The sequence below is a fragment of the Salminus brasiliensis genome, chromosome 2, assembly GCF_030463535.1.
Source record: "Salminus brasiliensis chromosome 2, fSalBra1.hap2, whole genome shotgun sequence".
Classification (NCBI taxonomy): Eukaryota; Metazoa; Chordata; class Actinopteri; order Characiformes; family Bryconidae; genus Salminus; species Salminus brasiliensis.
Genome location: NC_132879.1, coordinates 41,161,781 through 41,182,769, shown reverse-complemented (window position 1 = coordinate 41,182,769; position 20,989 = coordinate 41,161,781). Strand labels below are relative to the sequence as shown.

At 37.7% G+C, this 20,989-nt stretch overlaps 1 protein-coding gene across 4 annotated transcripts in view; it reads left to right on the top strand.

Annotated features, from left to right (window-relative positions):
* ptprr (protein tyrosine phosphatase receptor type R) overlaps positions 1–20,989 on the top strand; it is a 48,543-nt gene that overhangs the window by 2,141 nt on the left and 25,413 nt on the right. For all 4 annotated transcript variants that reach the window (XM_072672745.1, XM_072672744.1, XM_072672743.1 and 1 more), the window contains exon 2: positions 1,869–2,152. In XM_072672745.1, the coding sequence (XP_072528846.1) occupies positions 1,869–2,152 (284 nt within the window). The remainder of the gene's footprint in view (positions 1–1,868; positions 2,153–20,989) is intronic.

Genomic DNA, 20,989 nt, shown 5'->3' with positions numbered 1-20,989 from the left:
CTCTGAAAAGCCTGTGAGAATAGAGGGTAAAACGAATGCAGCAAAATATAGAAAAATCCTGGAGTCTGCAAGAGAACTATAACTTGGGAGAAGATTTATTTTCCAGCAAGGCCATGACCCGAAGCATACAGCAAAAGCTACACAGAAAAAGTCAACAAGATGAATGTTCTGAAGAGTCAAAGCCTAGACCTCAGGCCAATAGAGAATTTGTGGCTGGAAGTGGATTAGGCTCACCCCATCCTTGTGCAACCTGACAGAGTTTGAACAGTTTTGAAAAGGGATGTACAAGTACAATTGTCCAAATGTGCAAGCCAGATTGAGACCTATTCACACAGAGTCAGTGCTGTAATTGTGTCTAAATGTATATTTACTAAATTAAATCTGAATTTGAATTTTGTTTAAAAAAACACCAAATTACACTACTCACAAAAGATTAGAGATATTTGGCTTTTGGGTGAAATTTCAGGAAGAATCTAAAATACACTTTACACTTTTTCAGCTGAACTTAATGTGACCTTCTCTAAACTTTTGAATGCACATGTCCAACTGTTCAATGTTTCAGAATTTTTGCTACTTGCTATTCTCTTACAAAGAGCTTAACGGCAAAATTTACAACAGGTGTTTGTTTCAGGAATCAACCAAAAATGTCCTGGTTCAATTAGAATTGGTATTAAAACAGTCAACAGTATCAACAGTAACAATTGATCAACAGTACCTCGCCATTGCAAGGTTTCAAACAGGATGTTTTCAGATGAAAGTGGCCATTGAGCTTAGTGTCATGGAGTGTCATCAGCAGGTTGCAACAGAGATACAGAGACTGTGTCACAGAAAGGCATAGAAGCCGACGTACTTTGGCCACATCCCACACTAATTTCCGCTTTATTGTGAACAGTGATCTGTGGAAACGGATGATGAATGCCACACAACGTTTACATCAGCGTGGTCTGCATGCTGCATAGCTGTAGAGAGCTATGCATCACCTAATGTTCTCACCAGACAAGCCTTTGGTGGTGGTGGTGGTGTTACAGTGTGGGCAGGTGTGTCTAGTCAAGACAGAACTGCCCTACACTTTGGGAATGTTACAGTGGCAAACCCATACTACTTGAATAACATTATTACTCTAGTCATTGTGCCTCTGCATGAACAACACAGGCCTAATTTCATCTTCATGCACAACAATGCTCCAGCTAATCTAGGTCGCATCATTAGAGAATGGCTGCTGGAGACCTCAAATGGAGTGGCCTGCACTTTCTCCAGACCTGAATCCCATAGAAAACCTATGATTTGCCGTGTAGAGGCTTGTAACTCTGTACCCCTGAACCTCAATGACCTGAAGGCCGCCCTTCAAAAAGATTGGGATGCCATGCCTCAACAGACTATAAGTAGACTTGTGAACTGCATGGGATGTCGTTGTCAAGCTGTAATTGATGCTCAAGGGCACATGACAAGTTATTGAGACGATATTTTTTTGTTGGGGTATACCAACCACTGTTGTTTGCTTTTGTTATGTTTTTTTTTTTTTTGATAGGTGAAATAGTACGATTGTGTGTTAAATCCTAATGTTAAATCCATACATTGTCTGTGGGCCTTGTATTGGAACTATTCACAGGTATACACGGTTATGTTGTAAACAGTATAATTGGTAATATCCAAAGCATTGGATATCTTAAAACACTTAGTCATTATAGAAAGATTAATTTTGATTGTTTTGCACAATCGGAGACTTTCATGGTAGTGAAGCTAAACAGCAGCCTGTATAACCTAGTTCATAAAAGTCCTGCAGAATTGACCACATAGTTCATACATTTAGTGAATTCTTAAACTAAAATCTGAATATGTTCATATACATATGTGTCTCTTTCTTTCAGAGATCTTCTCGGGGGATGATGAGCGTTATCGTCCACGACAGGATCGCCATATGGTGCCAGTCTCTCCAGTGTATCGACACATGGACTCTCAGGGCGTGGAGCACAATGCAGTTCTCCATGCCCAGTCCCATGGCCGAAAAGCCAAATTAATGCCCTCAACACTCCTCGAATCACGTTTTCGGCAGGTTCTGCAGGACCATTTAGGAGTCAGCTTCCTAGCCAGGACAGACCATGAGGTGCACGTGGAGAACACTCCTGTATCAGCCCGTCATATCATCACCATAGTGAGTGCCTTTTCAATAGGTGAAATAGAGCTCTAATGTGTTGTTTTTAGGGTTGTGTGATACCTTGCCTGAGCTTTTTTTGCAGCTTTTTGTGTGCAAGACATTGAAAGTAGACTTTTGTGCTAAAGTTCAGAAATATTAAATATTTATTATATATTAAACATGAAATATTGTGAAGATTGTTTTGTTTTGCTGGTGTAATTGGAAGTGCTGAAACTACGCTTGATGTAGTCGTCATTCAACTAGTGTTGATTGTAGTGATGTGGCATATCTCATATCGAGTTTTTTGGCTCATGTCAAAGTTAATATTGGCTCAGACCCTCTGCCTATGCCTCTTGATGTGAGAACAGTGACAGGGAATTGAAAGTGGTTCTTTTATGTCATCTCGTCAGATTTTTAAAACATGTAGTTTGCTGAGTTTGATTTAGAGTTTGTAAGCAGTACTTACTCCTAATTAGGCATACCCTTACACTTCATCATGGTTACAACCTGTGTTGTGAAATGTTGCTAAAACCAGTATGCTAGCAGTTATGCAAATCACTTCTGAATAGGGTTGAAGTTTCACTATTGGGGTCGTACAGATAACAACAGAACACAACAGTATACTGATACATAAAAAGAGAAGCTGGGAAAAAAACATTACACACTTCATATCTGTGTTGAAATAATGAGAAATTGCCCATTTAAGTTGAAAAAGTAATTTAAAAATCAATTTAAAAAATCAAATCAGGGGGTATGGCAGAGGCATGGTTTACTATAAAAATAACAAATTTAGTTGAATAAAAACACTCTCAACATTGATTTGTCAGCTTAGAAAGACAGGGCTTGAAGTGCCTTGAGTGCAACACAGTGACCAAAACTCAGGATTCAGATATTTAGTTTTAGTCTCCACATAGGCATTGGAGACAGAATTCTCAACTTTAATTTAACTAATATGTTCACAATTGAAAAGATTAATTAAATAAAGAATACATGAACTGTGTGTGGATTAGCTATAGTATTCTTTCTTGTTCAAAAAGTAGCCTGAAACACTCCTTATAACTTGAACGTGAATTGGCGGAGAAGAACTGTAGACTGAATACACAGTGTGTGATGTTTATATACATTCATCATGGACATGGCCATGGCAGTGTTGGGCTTTCAGTGCTTTCTTTTAACTGTTTTTTTCTAGGGCAGAATAGGTGTTCAACATACATCTTTAATAGAAAAAGAAAGTTCGGTGCACAAGTCTGAATTCAACACAGGATTCAAACTATACATAAAATATACATACACTCACTTGATTCGAAAAAATTTATTTAACTTGCAAAAGGCCTCTTAATTTTTTAAAAATGAGAAGCAGTATTTTGTAGACAGTAGAGTTGCACAAAGTAGAATTCGATACTATACTATAGTATGTTTTCAACACAGAAAACAGTGTACTAATCTAACTGTCAGTACTTTCAATTTCGTTTTTTAAGAGGAGTTATGAAATAACTGAATTTTGGGAGTATGAAAATGCCTGAAGCCATTACTCCCAAATCTAAAAACCTATAAATTCCATTCCATCTTATCACATGGTTATGACAAGTCTGCACAACCCTCCACCACCCTGTCACCTATTCTTTAACGCTGTCATCTATCATTCCTGGCTCCACACATCAGAGGCAGGACTTGGCTTCCTACCACAAAACAAAAGCCACCTGAACTTTCAAAATATTCCTCTTCTAGTCTTCTCTGAAATCATGCTAAAGGCATGATTTGATCTAACAAAATAAGCGTTTTGATGAAAAAGGGGGTGAAATAATAATAAAACATTAATTAAGATTAATTAAATGTTATCCAAAAATAGGCCTAATCAGTATCCAGGACACAGGCCCTGTTCAGATTTTTTTTTTGTTTTTAGAATATATTGCAGTTCATCATAGGATGTTTAGTATTGTGATACTGCAGTTGGTATCAAAATCATATTTTTGGCATCAAGACAACCCCAATAACAGTAGGTTTTGTTTTGCCTGCATTCAAAATGACATCATAGCAATTTTTAAGTCTACACTGGCATCTTTTGTTTATTTATTTATTTGTTTAGTATATTTTCACTGTAACAGTGTAACAAATTCTGTTCATGGGCGTCTTACTTGTGACCACAAAATTCTCACTTTGCAGAGAGCTTTTCACACTCTGGCCTTTTGTACACCTCTTGCTTTTGGGAGCACATATGCTCAGTGTGTGTGTAAAGGTAGGGGATATGTGTGTTTCACATGCTCATTATCAGAGCAGGAAATGAAGAGAGGAATATTGCACAACTGTGGGCATCACAACTGGGTGCCGAGATCCACCAAAAGGAAATGAACAACGGCAAACCCGCCCCCCCCCCCTCTCTTTGTAAATAAATGATAATCCTATATTGGATTTATTTACCTGCCTTTCTGAAAGGCATCACTGTTGAAGATTGTAAAATGTTCAAAGTGGACAATAAATGTTTTTAGTTTTTAGGACTACACAATATGTTATTTTTAATGGTATTGACCTTTGCAATACTGATACTGGTGATAACTTTTATGTTTAATCAAGATCTGTAACTGTTGCTTTTACTCATCAGTCAGTCATAGCTTTAGATGAGTTACTGAGTGACATAATCCATCTAATCCAACAAAAATAATACTGGTTAAAATGATGCTGACCAATAATGTTAATTTTATAACATTATTGGTTCAGCAATGGATTGCAGTCTCAATATGTAGCTGGATGCTCGTGATATTAATATTGTGTATGGTAACCATATGCTCTCTTTTACCAGAATGTGAAAATATTTAATTAAAAAAAGCTGTAATTTATAAATTGCTCACAATGCCTGGAATTTATATTTCACAATATCTACAGAATGTATACAGTATCTGGCTTTTATTTCCTGTGGACATTTTTAAAGTCTGCCCTGTCCCTTTGCTTACTGTTGGTACCTTAGGCAAGGTTTTGATTCTAACATGTACATTATGATGTAAGCATTAAATCAACTAAATTATCAAAGAAAGAATTAGCTACCTAGTTTAGCCCCAACCCGTAGCACTTAAATGGACAACATAATGGCAAAAGGGTTCTGGTCCCCCAAAACAGACAAACAGTTTGGACAGACAAAATTCATGCAGTTAACAATGTTATGCCGTGTCAGAACCAACAAAAGCAAATCTATTTAAAAAAGGCTTAACAAGTCAACATGGTAAACAAGTGTGTGATTTAGGTCACCTGATCTAGCCTTTGCTAGTCAAGCAGGTGGGTAATCTTATAGATTACACACAGTTGCTTATTGTCTCTGTGTCCTCAGGCCTAGGGTGTTTTAGAGTATGTGTGCATGTGTGCATGTGTGCGTGTGCGTGTGTGTGTGTGTGTGTGTGTGTGTGTGTGTGTCTAGGTGTGAAGTTGACCAAACCAGGGGTCTGTGACAATTACAAACTGCTTATAGTAAACCTTTGACTGCCCAGTCATGCTAGCAAGATGCCTAGTATGCAGAAAGCTATATTAAAGGAACAATTCTTCAGTAAATTACATGTTTTAGTAATTCTATTTGCATATAATTAAGTGAATATTAAACAGTGTTTTTAGATGACCTCATTTGGGGCAATATGTATTTTCAACTATTCACTTTAATAAGCTTGTTTTAATGTCATGCTGTATTTTATAGTTTGCTCTGCAACTGTACAGCAAATGCATTAGCCAGGCAGTAGAAAGATGAGTAGGCTATGCAAATATTCAATACCATTGCAAATTAGGTTTATTTGCAAAATTGACAAACTTTTAGCTGTCTGCAGTATACCAAACAAAATAGCACAACTAATACACAACTTTCTCTAAATTTAACTCAAAATGCCAAAGGGCTTCATATAGTTTCATATTGTCATATAGCTTTATCAGGTGTGCTTGAGATGAAACACATAAAATGCCTAGACTGGCTAGGAGTTTGTTGACTGTGACATTTGAATGCATGTTAGAAATATGGCTCACTCTGGAGTTGTCCAGAAAGTTCAGACTAGAGATCACTGCCTTGCACAAACAAGGAAAAGAATACATACTTTTACACAGTTTACAAGTTTATAGTTAAAGGAACATCGGCTACTTCACTACCTGGACATGGCAGAACGAGTAAGGAGGGTCAAAAACCCTTGAGGGATTGCAAACTGTATGTCTGAAGTAAAGAATAAAGCATATGCTGAAAAAAGCATCCAGCTGCTTTGCTTCCTCTGCCACTGGAAACCTGTAGCATGTGAAAGACAAGATGAATTTATTTAAGCATCAGGAAATCCTAGGAGGACACGTAATGTCTTCTGTCCAACAAGGTTCTGCAGTGGCCATCACAGTCACCTGATATGAACTCTTTGGTGGGATTTGAAGAGGTTGGTTGCAGCACACAAACTCAAGAATATTAGAGGCCGTTGCCCATGAAGAAAAGGTTAAGATTCCTCAGGAACAATGCCAGAAGCTGGTGTCTGGCTATGCCTCACATTTGCAACAGGTTATAATAGCACCAAAGTACTAAAGATGCATGTTGTGAAGGGGTTAAATATTTCTGAGACTGCAGTGGTCATTACAAGTGGCATTTTGTGTTGAATGAGGAAAAAACACTTGTTTTATTAGTTATGTTGAGCTCTTTAAATTGATCTTGTTTGATTTGTTTTTTTGCAAACAGGTGTAAGTTTGTACATTTTGCTAATAAAGCTAATTTGCAGTAGGAGTTCTGTTATAATAAACAATAATTCTGTTGCAACTACAGCTGTTTGATACAAATGCATAGATTGCATTGTGCTTGTGTTTAATACGTTTTTATGAAAAGCTTAGTGGTGTGCCCAGTGGCAAGTGGTGCCAAGACAAGTTTCAAGTACTTAGTAAGAATGAGACATGAAGAGACATAAGGAAAGGGGATGTCATCATGGGCGCACAATTATTATTATTTTTTTAACTCTAAACAGGATTCATACAGCCTGGAGTAGACAAGATGCCTAATGCCTAACTTGAAGTGACTCTTAACCCTCAGGGTAAATATTATCTGCCATTAGCTGATTAAAGCACACAGAGATACAGAGAACATCTGTTAGTAGTCAAGGTAGGACCACCCTGTACCCCAGCTAGTGTTGTCTTTGTGCTAAAACTGTGATGGTGCTGCATGGGCAGTTCTGAGCAAAAAATAATACAGAAAGCATAATACTAGAGTAATGTAATACCACTGGCACATAAAGTAATGATTTCACCGTACAAAAGCCAATTACCACCTGTAGTTATGATGCAGTGCATAGTGTGGTAAATCAGGTGTACTGCTAGTCAATTTGTACTCTGGTGGTCAATTATTGTATTGCCATACTGTAGGTAATGGCATATACACTATATGGACACTATATACAGTGGGGAAAAAAGTATTTAGTCAGTCACCAATTGTGCAAGTTCTCCCACTTAAAAAAATGAGAGAGGCCTGTAATTGACATCATAGGTCGACCTCAACTATGAAAGACAAAAGGAGAAAAAAAAATCTGAAAATCACATTGTCTGATTTTTTAAGAATTTATTTGCAAATAATGGTGGAAAATAAGTATTTGGTCACCTTCAAACAAGCAAGATTTCTGGCTGTCACAGACCTGTAACATCTTCTTTAAGAGAAGAAGGCTTCTCTGTCCTCCACTCATTACCTGTATTAATGGCACCTGTATGAACTCATTAACAGTATAAAAGACACCTGCCCACAACCTCAAATAGTCACACTCCAAACTCCACTATGGTGAAGACCAAAGAGCTGTCGAAGGACACCAGAAATTGTAGACCTGCACCAGGCTGGGAAGACTGAATCTGCAATAGGCAAGCAGCTTGGTGTGAAGAAATCGACTGTGAGAGCAATAATCAGAAAATGGGAGACCTACAAGACCACTGCTAATCTCCCTCGATCAGGGGCTCCACGCAAGATCTCAGTCCGTGGGGTCAAAATAATCACAAGAACGGTGAGCAAAAATCCCAGAACCACACGGGGGGACCTAGTGAATGACCTGCAGAAAGCTGGGACCAACGTTACAAAGGCTACCGTCAGTAACACACTACGCCGCCAGGGACTCAGATCTTGCAGTGCCAGACGTGTTCCTCTGCTTAAGCCAGTACATATCCGGGCACGTCTGAAGTTTGCTAGAGAGCATTTGGATGTTCCGGAAGAGTATTGGGAGAATGTCTTATGGTCAGATGAAACCAAAGTACAACTGTTTGGTACAAACACAACTCATTGTGTTTGGAGGAGAGTGAATGCTGAGTTGCATCCAAAGAACACCATACCAACTGTGAAGCATGGGGGTGGCAACATCATGCTTTGGGGCTGTTTCTCTGCAAAGGGACTATGATGAATGGTCTGTGTACATGAAAGAATGAATGGGGCCATGTATTGTGAGATTTTGAGTGCAAACCTCCTTCCATCAGCAAGGGCATTGAAGATGAAACGTGGCTGGGTCTTTCAGCATGACAATGATCCCAAGCACACTGCCAGGGCAACAAAGGAGTGGCTTCATAAGAAGCATTTCAAGGTCCTGGAGTGGCCTAGCCAGTCTCCAGATCTCAACCCCATAGAAAACCTTTGGAGGGAGTTGAAAGTCTAAATACTTTTTTCCCCACTGTAGCTCATTCATTGTTTCTTTCGAAATCAAGGGTTTAAAAAAAAGAGTTAATCTCGCTTTTGTTAAATGCCAAAGGTAGTGAATGGTGCACCATCATTAGAGTATGTTTAGAGTGTGCACCCTGGTCGAATATTCTGTTACTGTGAATAGTTACGTAAGGAAAAAAAAAACGGATTTCCAAAAGACATACAAAAAGAATCAAACTTCTGATATCTTAAGAAAGGTAAATTATTATTTTTTTGTACAATTTTAGAATGAAAAAGGAAAGGAGTGTTCATTCTCTACTTTCTCTGCAAGAGATATAAACACACCTACAACTTTTACCAAGGTCTCAGAGCTTGTTCAGACATCTGTAGGATGGGTCACATGAGGCAAATTTTAAAGCTTTAGAGATACTCTTCAAACCTTTTCTCAACAATCAGTAGTCATGGACTCCTCTAAGCAGGTGCCTAGTATTTTGAACAATAAAATAATTTTTACACACCAAAACAGGAGAGGGCTATATGAGTATAGCAGAGCAGATGATCAAGAAAACCCAAAACCCCTGTTTGACTGCAAAAGACCTTCAGGAAGGTGCAGACTATGGAGTGGAAGTGCACTTTTCTACTGTGCATCGACACCTGCACAAATATGATTTTCATGTAAGTGTCATGAGAAGAAAACATTTCCTGTGTCCTCACCATAACATTCAGTATCAGAATTTTGAAAGAAACCTCTAAACAAGCCTGGTGCATTTCGGAAACAAGTCCTGTGGATCTATGAATTTAAAGTTGAACTTTTAAATGCAATGGTATGGACCTCAGAATAGGCAAGACAGCCCAAGAATTTCAAAGAACTTGAAACCTTGTAAGAGCTAAAAGAGTTGTAAGTGGCTAAATTATCATTATGTATTAATATCTTAACTTAGGACATGCCTAACCTAGGTTTGAAGATTAATTCAGCCCTATGTTTTTTGTGATTTGTATTACATTGTTTATCCCCTCAGGGAGAGATGGAGTCTACAAATGTTCAAAGCTTCTTCTTTGAACACCCATGAAATCCTCTCCTTACCTGTACTCACCTACTAGACACATGTAGTAATGAGCACCAGAGAAAGAAACTGGTTACTTGAAGTCTGGCCATGCGGCTGTTCTTCCTTACTCAGGTTAGACTGGAGTCGAGTACCATTTAAATATTGTGTATACATTTTTACCATTTGTTTCCAAGTGGAAAAAATGGATCATACTGTAACAAGAATACAACAAGAATATAACTTGTCACTGTATGTGGTGATAAATTATTGAAAGTAGTACATACATTTTCAAGAAACATTATTTTTTAGGGTCACATTTGAGCCTAAACTTTAATCTGAACGTGTTCAATAACTTCAATAACTTGCAACAAGAGTCCATGCTTGTTCTATTCATATATGTCTAACTTAATAGTCAAATAGGTTATTGGCCATGAAAGATTGACTTTTTTCTCTAAATTACTCACATATCTTTCTGTAACCATGGAAACAGTAAGGTTGGCTGAGAGCTCAGCATTTGACGCCAGTATAAACAAATACACAAATTGGTCCAATTGAAGTCCAGAGGGCAGTATTATACAGGCATTCTGAAAACACAGCTGTAACCATTCTCCTGTAAAGTAGGCAATGTATTGTGACCAAACCAAAGTAATATACTTTAAATGGCTGTGGGAAAACACTCATCTGTGTGCTAATCATCTTCCCCCTAATTGCATTCTTAGTTTATTTGTTTTTGAGGCTTTCAGTTGCTTTTAGCCATTCCATGTGGTCCAATGAGAATTAAAGGTGATCGGGCCTTTTCTGCCCAAGAACTCTGGACACAGTAGATATTTAGATAATTAAGATAAGATAGATAATTAATTTAGAAGTAATTTTTATATTTGTCTTGGTCAGTTCTGTTCTGCCATCAGTTGCTCCTGACCTATTGCCTTTTCTTCTTTATTTGATTTGTTTATATTGTATGCTTTTTTGCTTGACAAAACATTTTTTGTGTTTTGTCTTTTTTCCCCACTTGTTCAAATTACTCATTGTTGTCTGTTTTACTAAGCACCAACACTATACTCATTGTTGAATACTGGACATTGAACAAAGAAACCATAAGTAGTCAGTTTAAATATATTTATCACACAATGAGTGAAATGTGTAATACAAATAATTTGTACTTGTTTGTCCATTACAACTATTTCTGAAATAATAAATATTGTGACATATCATTTATCATGAAGCATTGTCGTATTATATTTATGCCATATTGCCAACTTCAAAATGGGATTAAAGGCTTTCCTGAGATATAAATCATACTTTTTTGCCAAAAGTAAAATAAAAAAAGCTTGAAATGCCATTGTACATGTAATGAATATAACATATATGACAGTTTATCTATTTGAATTAGATCATAAACAAAAATGAATTTAAGTTAGGGTTAAGTTAAAAATGCACTAGTATTCCAATCTGGCTTTTCAGACAGAGGTTAACTCTGTTTTTTCCTAGTCCTAGTTATCTAATATCTGCTGAATGTAGATGCCCTTGCAGCTTTCAGTGAGCCTGACTGCATATGGCCCAATCCCAACCTGCTTACAGTAAAGAAGAAGGTAAAAATGACAATGAAAAATCAAACAAAAATTTCTTGTATTTGAAACTCACTCCCTGGATTCCACTGTGGTGTTTATTTTTGGGAAAAGGAGTTAATTTCAAGGCAGTCATTGTTTTAAAATAAGTCATTCTTATGGAATGTAATGAGATTTGTTTTAGCCGTTGTGAAACTGAACTGGCTACACACCATTGCATGACTTCTGTAGGGTAGACTGTGGTTCTGAAGCTCTGTGGTAATCTTTCACTTTAAACTGAAACTATTAAAAGAACAATGCTTTTCTACAGAAATTGCAGCCTTGGTATGAAAAAGTACATGTTTTTCCACCAAAATCTGTGTTTTCTCCAGAGAAGATATAGTTTTGTGCCAGAAAAAAACCTTTTTGATAACTAATGAAACGGATTTATTTTTGTTTGGTTATACTCATAAATGTACAATATCATAATATAAGTTAGCTTTCTGTTAAAAAATAATCAAAATTCACATATTTGTTAGGTCAGAGGGTGATTCCATGTAAATTAGGCACCAAATTATTATTTTTAAAATTAAAGATATATTCATCCTGAACAGTTCAAAGAAAATATTGAACTCACATTATTACAACATGTCAGTATTGACAGTTTGTTTTTGTTGTAGTAGGTATTTACATTCATACACAATTCAAATGGGACATATGTATGTCCCTACATCCCTATCATGTGTAAAAACATCTTGTTTGTGTGGTCACATGCACATGCAGACTCCTTATTTCTTAAATATTGCAGACACAATTTGGAGGTGTGTTTGGGGTCATTATCCTGTTGTAGGATGAAATTGGCCCCAATCAAGTGCCGTCCACAGGGTATTGCATGGCGTTCCAAAATCTTGTGGTAGCCCTCTTTCTTTAAGATCCCTTCCACTCTGTATAAATCTCCTATTTTACCACCTCCAACGCATCCCCAGACCATCACGCTGCCTCCACCATGTTTGACAGGTGGCATTAAGCATTGGTCATGCATCTTTTCATTGGTCCTATACAGTGGGGGGGAAAAAGTATTTAGTCAGTCACCAATTGTGCACGTTCTCCCACTTAAAAAGATGAGAGGCCTGTAATTGACATCATAGGTAGACCTCAACTATGAGAGACAAAATGAGAAAGAAAAATTCAGAAAATCACATTATCTGATTTTTAAAGAATTTATTTGCAAATAATGGTGGAAAATAAGTATTTGGTCAATAACAAAAGTTCATCTCAATACTTTGTTATATATCCTTTGTTGGCAATGACAGAGGTCAAGCGTTTTCTGTAAGTCTTCACAAGGTTGGCACACACCGTTGCTGGTATGTTGGCCCATTCCTCCATACAGATCTCCTCTAGAGCAGTGATGTTTTGGGGCTGTTGGTGGGCAACGCAGACTTTCAACTCCCTCCAAAGGTTTTCTATGGGGTTGAGATCTGGAGACTGGCTAGGCTACTCCAGGACCTTGAAATGCTTCTTACGAAGCCACTCCTTTGTTGCCCTGGCAGTGTGCTTGGGATCATTGTCATGCTGAAAGACCCAGCCACGTTTCATCTTCAATGCCCTTGCTGATGGAAGGAGGTTTGCACTCAAAATCTCACAATACATGGCCCCATTCATTCTTTCATGTACACGGACCATTCGTCATAGTCCCATAGAAACAGCCCCAAAGCATGATGTTGCCACCCCCATGCTTCACAGTTGGTATGGTGTTCTTTGGATGCAACTCCGCATTCACTCTCCACCAAACACAACGAGTTGTGTTTGTATCAAACAGTTGTACTTTGGTTTCATCTGACCATAAGACATTCTCCCAATACTTTTCCAGAACATCCAAATGCTCTCTAGCAAACTTCAGACGTGCCCGGATATGTACTGGCTTAAGCAGAGGAACACGTCTGGCACTGCAAGATCTGAGTCCCTGGCGGCGTAGTGTGTTACTGACGGTAGCCTTTGTAACGTTGGTCCCAGCTTTCTGCAGGTCATTCACTAGGTCCCCCCGTGTGGTTCTGGGATTTTTGCTCACCGTTCTTGTGATCATTTTGACCCCACGGGCTGAGATCTTGCGTGGAGCCCCTGATTGAGGGAGATTAGCAGTGGTCTTGTAGGTCTCACATTTTCTGATTATTGCTCCCACAGTAGATTTCTTCACACCAAGCTGCTTGCCTATTGCAGATTCAGTCTTCTCAGCCTCGTGCAAGTCTACAATTTTGTTTCTGGTGTCCTTCGACAGCTCTTGGTTTTCACCATAGTGGAGTTTGGAGTGTGACTGTTTGAGGTTGTGGGCAGGTGTCTTTTATACTGTTAACGAGTTCATACAGGTGCCATTAATACAGGTAATGAGTGGAGGACAGAGAAGCCTCTTAAAGAAGAAGTTACAGGTCTGTGACAGCCAGAAATCTTGCTTGTTTGTAGGTGACCAAATACTTATTTTCCACCATTATTTGCAAATAAATTCTTTAAAAATCAGACAATGTGATTTTCAGATTTTTTTTTCCTCATTTTATCTCTCATAGTTGAGGTCTACCTATGATGTCAGTTACAGGCCTCTCTCATCTTTTTAAGTGAGAGGTAATATTTATGTGTGTGTGTGTGTGTGTGTGTGTGTGTGTGTGTGTGTGTATATGTCAGCATATCCCCCTAATATGTTGCTTAGAGTGTGTACATGTGGAATGGTGTTCAGTGCAAAAACAACATTTATATCAACTAATAATACGTAATAAGCAAGTCAGGGCCTGGTTCTTACAGTACCTCTTTTGTTAGCATCTGCTACTGTGAGGCCAGTAGGGGGCAGTGGCTACCAGTGTGAATCAGTACTGGTTTAGCCTTCATTAAGAATATATCTCAAATACCTGCCTCCAGGATGCTTTAGTTAGCTTACTTCAAAATGGTTCCACTACCAGAGCACATAAGTGTTAAGTCTTAAGTGTGTCTTAAGTCCTAATTACTACAGCTTAATTATAATACTGTGCCATTTGTAGAGCACGTTTCAAAGACCCAAACATGCTTTCTGATGCTGTTTAGATTGAATGTATAACAGGGTACAATACTTGTTTTACCGTTATATGGTGAAATTCCTGCTAAATGGTTCTGGCACCACATGCTGGCCGGTCAGCGTATTACAGCATCATATGCTTTAAAGTGTTGCGGAAATCTACTTTTACTTTTATTGTCTTGAAATAGAGCTGAGACCAGCTGGGCTTTTTCAAAACACATTACTTATTTGGAGTTATAAATCCAAAGCTAAACCCAGAGTCTATGCTAACATTTTTGCTCTTTTTTTGGTGAGGGTGTGGTTTGGTGACCATTTGGGGGTGCTTGATTTGAAAAAAAAAAAAAAAGCACAGTAACTCAGCTGGCCCCAAAGAATGAGTGAAATCTCCTAGTAAATGTAATGTTTCAGAAATGAAATTGAGTGTATATATAATATAATATATAATAATATATTACACATACACAAGAGTTCTTGTGTATCTCCAAGTAAGACCTATTTGCTTTGCTAGAGCAAAATGTTTTATCAACACTTAATATTCACTATCCTTTGACTACCTATCTCTCTCTTGCTCTGTCTCTCTGTTTTTTTCCTTGGTGATTGCACTAAATTGGATTTTCTCTAATGTCACTGTAGCTCACAGCAGCACTGATCACCCTGCTGTCATCCAATTAGGCCTGATTTCCCCAACCTAAAAAGCTCTTCAAAGCTAATTGATGTCTTGAGGCAGTTCAGTCTGGTTTATAACATGCCTCTAAGACATGACTGAGAGAAACACAGGCCTATGGTGGCTGTTGTCTCTTTTTATCCAGAACAATGCTGGACAGCACTGATAAACCCCCTTAGACTCTCATCATAAGACCATTATGTATCTACAGAAAATTATTATATGTTACCAGTGTGATACAGTGGCTTGCAAAATCATTCATACCCCTTGAACATTTACACATTTTGTCATCTTTATATGATCTAAACCCTTCCACTGTATCTCTGGCTGTATGTTAAAGATCATTGTCTTGCTGGAAGGTGAATTTCCTTCTCAGTCTCAGATCTATTGCAGCCTCCAACAGGTTTTCTTGCAGGATTGCCCTGTATTTAGCACTATCCATCTTCCCATCAACTCTGACCAGCTTCTCTGTCCCTGCTGAGGAAAAGTATCCCCACAGCATGATGATGCCACCACCATGTTTCACAGTGGGGATGGTGTGTTCAGGGTGATGTGTTACTTTACCTCCACACATAGCGCTTTGCATTTAGGGCAAAAAGTTCAAGTTTGATTTCATCTGACCAAAATACCTTCTTTCACTTGTTTGCTGTGTCCCATACATGGCTTGTTGTAAACTGCACTATCTTTCTTTCAACAATGTTTTTCTTTCTGCCACTCTTCCATAAAGGCCAGATTTGTGGAGTGCACAACTTATACAGTGGGGCAAAAAAGTATTTAGTCAGCCACTGATTTTCATCATAAGTACACTTTAACTATAAGAGACAAAATGAGAAAAGAAATCCAGGAAATCACATTGTAGGATTTTTTTTAAAGAATTTATTTGTAAATGATGGTGGTTAATAACAAAAGTTAATCTCAATACTTTGTAACATAACCTTTGTTGGCAGTGACAGACGTCAAATCTTTCCTGTAAGTCTTCACCAGGTTTGCACACACTGTAGCTGGTATTTTAGCCCATTCCTCCATGCAGATCTGCAGTGATGTTTTGGGGCTGTCACTGGGCAACACAGACTTTCAACTCCCTCCACAAATTTTTTATGGGGTTGAGGTCTGGAGACTCCAGGACTCCAGGCCCTTGAAATGCTTTTTACAGAGCCACTCCGTCGTTGCCCGAGCGGTGTGTTTGGGATCATTGTCATGCTGAAAGACCCAGCCACGTTCCATCTTCAGTGTTCTCACTGATGGAAGGAGGTTTTGGCTTAAAATCTTACGATACATGGCCCCGTTCATTTTTCCCTTAACACGGATCAGTCGTCCTGTCCCCTTCGCAGAAAAACAGCCCCAAAGCGTGATGTATTCACCCTCATGCTTCACAGTAGGTATGGTGTTCTTGGGATGCAACTCAGCATTCTTTTTACCAAAAAGTTCTGTTTTGTTTTCATCTGACCACATGATATTCTCCCAATCCTGTCGAGGGGGACACGCCTGGCACTGCAGGATTTGAGTCCCTCTTGGCATAGTATGTTATTGACAGTAGCCTTTGTTACTTTGGTTCCAGCTCTCTGCAGGTCATTCATCAGGTCCCTCTGTGCAGGTCAGGGATTTTTGTTCACCGTTTTTCATGATCATTTTCAGGATATGGTTTTATAACCTTACCCTGCTTTAAACTTATCCACAACTTTATCTCTGACTTGTCTGGTGAGTTCCTTATTCTTCATGATGCTGTTTGTTCACTAGTGTTCTCTAACAAACCACTGAGGCCTACACAGAACAGGTGTATTTATACTGAGACGAAATTCTGCACAGCTGGACTCTATTAACTAATTAAGTGACTTCTGAAGGCAATTAATTGCACTGGATTTTATATAGGTGTATGAATACTTTTGCAAGCCACTGTATGTAGTAGTGTCATCACATTGCTAATATTTTATCAATACTGTGACACCCTTTACCGTTTAAAACGTTTTTCCACATTTCAATCTATTGGCTGATGGGGCTAATATTCAGCAACTTTGTTTAGAGTCATACAGATCATTTGCCATTTCATGTCAAATATTCAGCAGTACTAATATGATATGTTGCAAAGTATATTACCATTGGCAGCAGTATGATTGGTGCCCTTGCAATAGAGCTTTCAGATCAGTGCCTGACCTGAAATCACTGCTCGTTTTCTTTCTATACTAAAATTTTATATCAATAGGCCTGAGACATGCCAATAGGTCGCACTGGCTGGCTCATCATAGAAAAGTGAAAACAAAACTCTTGTATGAGCATTAGTGCTTCATCCGTCTCTTGCAGTGCTGCTGACACCCCAGCAGACCTGTCAGTTGTAGATAAGCAATGGGTTTTAGCACTAAATCAAGGAGCTTCTTGTCACACTGCCATCATATGAGTTAATGTTGTTTAGTAACAACAACGGCAGTGATGTGATTTTGAGCTTGTTAGGAATTGTTTGTAGTGAACATTAGTAAAAGCCAGGTTTTCAAAAATTACATGCATCAAAGCCTTACTATTTTGTCTGAAAAGCCAGCAATCATCAGTTTTCTCTAAGCAGCTCCCAAGCACTATGAAAAATAATTGATGCTCTTTTAGCAGGCTAAGACAATAAGAAATTAACAATGAGTTTTTAGGTAGCACTTTTCAGTTTCTAAGAAATAGAAGTTTAAAGGAATGATGGATGTCAAGGTGAGCTCTGGAAGACCAGTATAACGTTTTTTGCATAGCCCACACAGTCCCCCAACCTAAACATAATCTAGAAGCCTTTTGCAAAAAAAATAGGCAAAAATACCCCAAACAAGAACTGCAACTGATGCAAAAAACATTTAGAAGATGTGATACTTGCCAGAGGGGGTGTTACTAAGTATTAACCAAGTACTTGCTCTAGGCTGTTTCCTTTTTTGTTATTTTGAAACCATAAAAGATGAAAAATATAGTCTTACTTACTTAAAACATTAAAGAAATAATAAATACTTTCCTTTGGGAATTAGGTCTTTCTTTTATTCTGTTAGCTATTCTTAATGGCAGCCATTTTGACCAGAGGTGTCCAGACTTTTGAATGTCATTGTAAATAACATGCTGGTGTTTAAGGTTAAATGTCTAACAAACCAACAAACCGTGCCTATCCCTTATTGTGTTTTATAAGTTGTCATGGCTAAATGTGTTTTAATCCACACTTAATTGAGGTAGATATATCTGCGCAATTAGTTAACATTTGTATTATGCCGAGCACATTTTAAATATGTTTGTTGTCTTCAGAAGTACAGTGTTCATTACCTATCTAAGGATGTGTTTTAAAGACAGCAGTAATGACTGTTTAATTCTGTTCTGCACACTGCAAATATTTGTTATACACTTCAATTGTTAAATATGTGTATTTGTAGTAAAAATGACCATTATTAATCTTCAAAGCCAGGTTTACTGTTTTCTAATAGGTTGTTCATTTTACATGTACATTTAAGGCATTCATATATTATAAATATTATAAATATTATTCATATTTAAAGTCAGTTTTACTGTAGAAATACTGTGATACGGATTTTTGCCCAGAACCAAAAGAATTGTGACTGATCCATAGACATTTTCATTCTTAAATAGAAAAATAAGAATGTACATTCATGCAAACTGTTTTCTTCATGTATTATCATTTTGTGGGGTTGAGCAAACCCTACAGTGCTCAAAAAACATTATATACATGATGAAGTATAAATGTTTCTTATATTTTGTATACCCTCAAAAATAAAATGTATGAATGTAAGTTATGACACTCTATAAAGAAATATTTTAATAAAACATTTTTAATAAAAATACCATGATATGTTATAACAAAAATTCCATGATACACATTTTGGTCATACCGCCCATCACTAATATTTCATTTAACAACATTTACATTTACAGCATTTAGAAGATGCTCTTATCCAGAGCGACTTACAAAAGTGCTTTGCCATTTCCTCAAGAACAACCTTAGCTAGTTTGAATAGACTATAGTTCAAAGATACCTCTAAGCTTAGATACTACAAAACACAGACCATAATACTCTACTATTGAAAGAGGTGCGTCTTCAGTCTGCGATTGAAGACAGAGAGCGACTCTGCTGTTCCGATACCTAGGGGAAGTTTGTTCCACCACTTCAGTGCCAGGATAGAAAAAGGCTTGGACACTTGTCTTCAGTGGATCTTAAGGGATGGCGGGTCAAACCAAGCCGTACTTGAATCTTGGTGCTCTTGGTGCAGATCGGCTTTTGACCATTACCATTAAGTATGAAGGGGCTGGTCCATTCTTTGACGTTTACAGTCTCCATTTTCATGCTGTGTCAACATCAGGAATTAATATACTTTTTAAAAATCTTTAAAATCACATCATGCAAAACCTTGTCTATCAAAAGTCTTTTTAATAATCAGGGGTTCAGATTTTGCCATCTTATCATTCCTGACAGCAGCTACTACACAGTGGTCACTAATATCATTTGGAAATATTCCTACATAAAGAGCCTTGGCAACAACATCCATGGTGGACGCTTGTGTGTCCCTATTGTCCTCTTTTTAAAATACCAAGATATGGTCACCCTGTCTTAGAGATATTTTTCTGACACTGATAACTATTTTTTTTTGTCACAATTTTTAACAAACTTGTGAATACCAGTAGCTTTTTATTGTTACTCCAATCCAATCAAAGAAATAAGGCATAATAAGCCCACTCAGAATGATGCATATGCTATCTCCAAAGCTGTGTGGTGTACTGCATGCACTGAAGAAACCATGTGTCTCAGCATGTGCTTATATGTCTGCAGTGTTTTGTCATAAGCTTTATTTCTGTTATTGCACTGTGGACAACCATACAACTCACTGCAGCATGGCATCAGTCATGTTGTTATGCACTCATAATCCACTTTGTAAGTTGAAGCTGAGTTTCATAACGAGAACACTAAACAACAGCCATGTTGTTGTTTAGAATGGGAGCAATTAATGCTGACATTAGTCATTATCATGTCCTCCCACACAATGAACAAAAAACACATGAAAATCACTTTCATTGACAATGAAGTTTACCTTTAGTGCTTATTGCTAGCCTCCTCACTTCTGCCAAGTAGCTGTTGCCTGGATACGGGTGGCTTTTATCTAGGCTGTGCTTTTATACATCTCCTTTTTATTCTATTATTTATTTAGCGCAGAATTTACATAGAAACATAACTGTTTACCATGACATCCTTTGCTGGCATGATTGTCAGACAATCACTAATTTGGAGAGTTTTTATGGACTCCTGTAAATCATTTGTATTATCTTCAGCTTGACTGTAACTGGCACAGAATCACATACCAACTTTGATCATTCTACCTGACAACAGCTCATATTTAGGTTAGAAATGAATAAACCTATATCTCTTCAGTATTGAAAGTTTGTCTTACCAACTCTAAAATTGCTTATCGTTTTTGATTTTGGTCTCTTTTTCTCTTACACCAGAGACTAACTTACCCAATATTGTAAACATGAAAAGGAAACTAAAGGAAACAAACAAGAAATTGGCAACCTTGGAGTATTACGTGAACATTATCTTTCCTCCCTTTTAATATAATGTTTTTCTAAAACTGAAACTTTTTATTGTTGTTTTTATTCCTTTTTTGATTTTTATTATAATCCGGTGTCAACCTGAGGAGGATAGGTTCCCCTTTTGAGTCTTGGTTTCTTCCTCTTGACCCGAGGGAGTTTTTCCTTGCCACTGTTGCCACTAGCTTGCTCAAAAGAGGCTTAGACCCGGATCTCTGTAAAGCTGCTTTGTAAAAACATTTGAATTGAATTGAATTGAAAGGCAATATCACAGTACAGCAGTCTACAACACATCCTGTCAAATAATTTACCTTATGCATTTATACCAAGATTACTTATTTATTTATGTATTGTTTTTATTTTTTTTAGTAATTAACCTCACACATGCTGAAGACATGTTCATGGTGGAGCCAGGGAAAGGT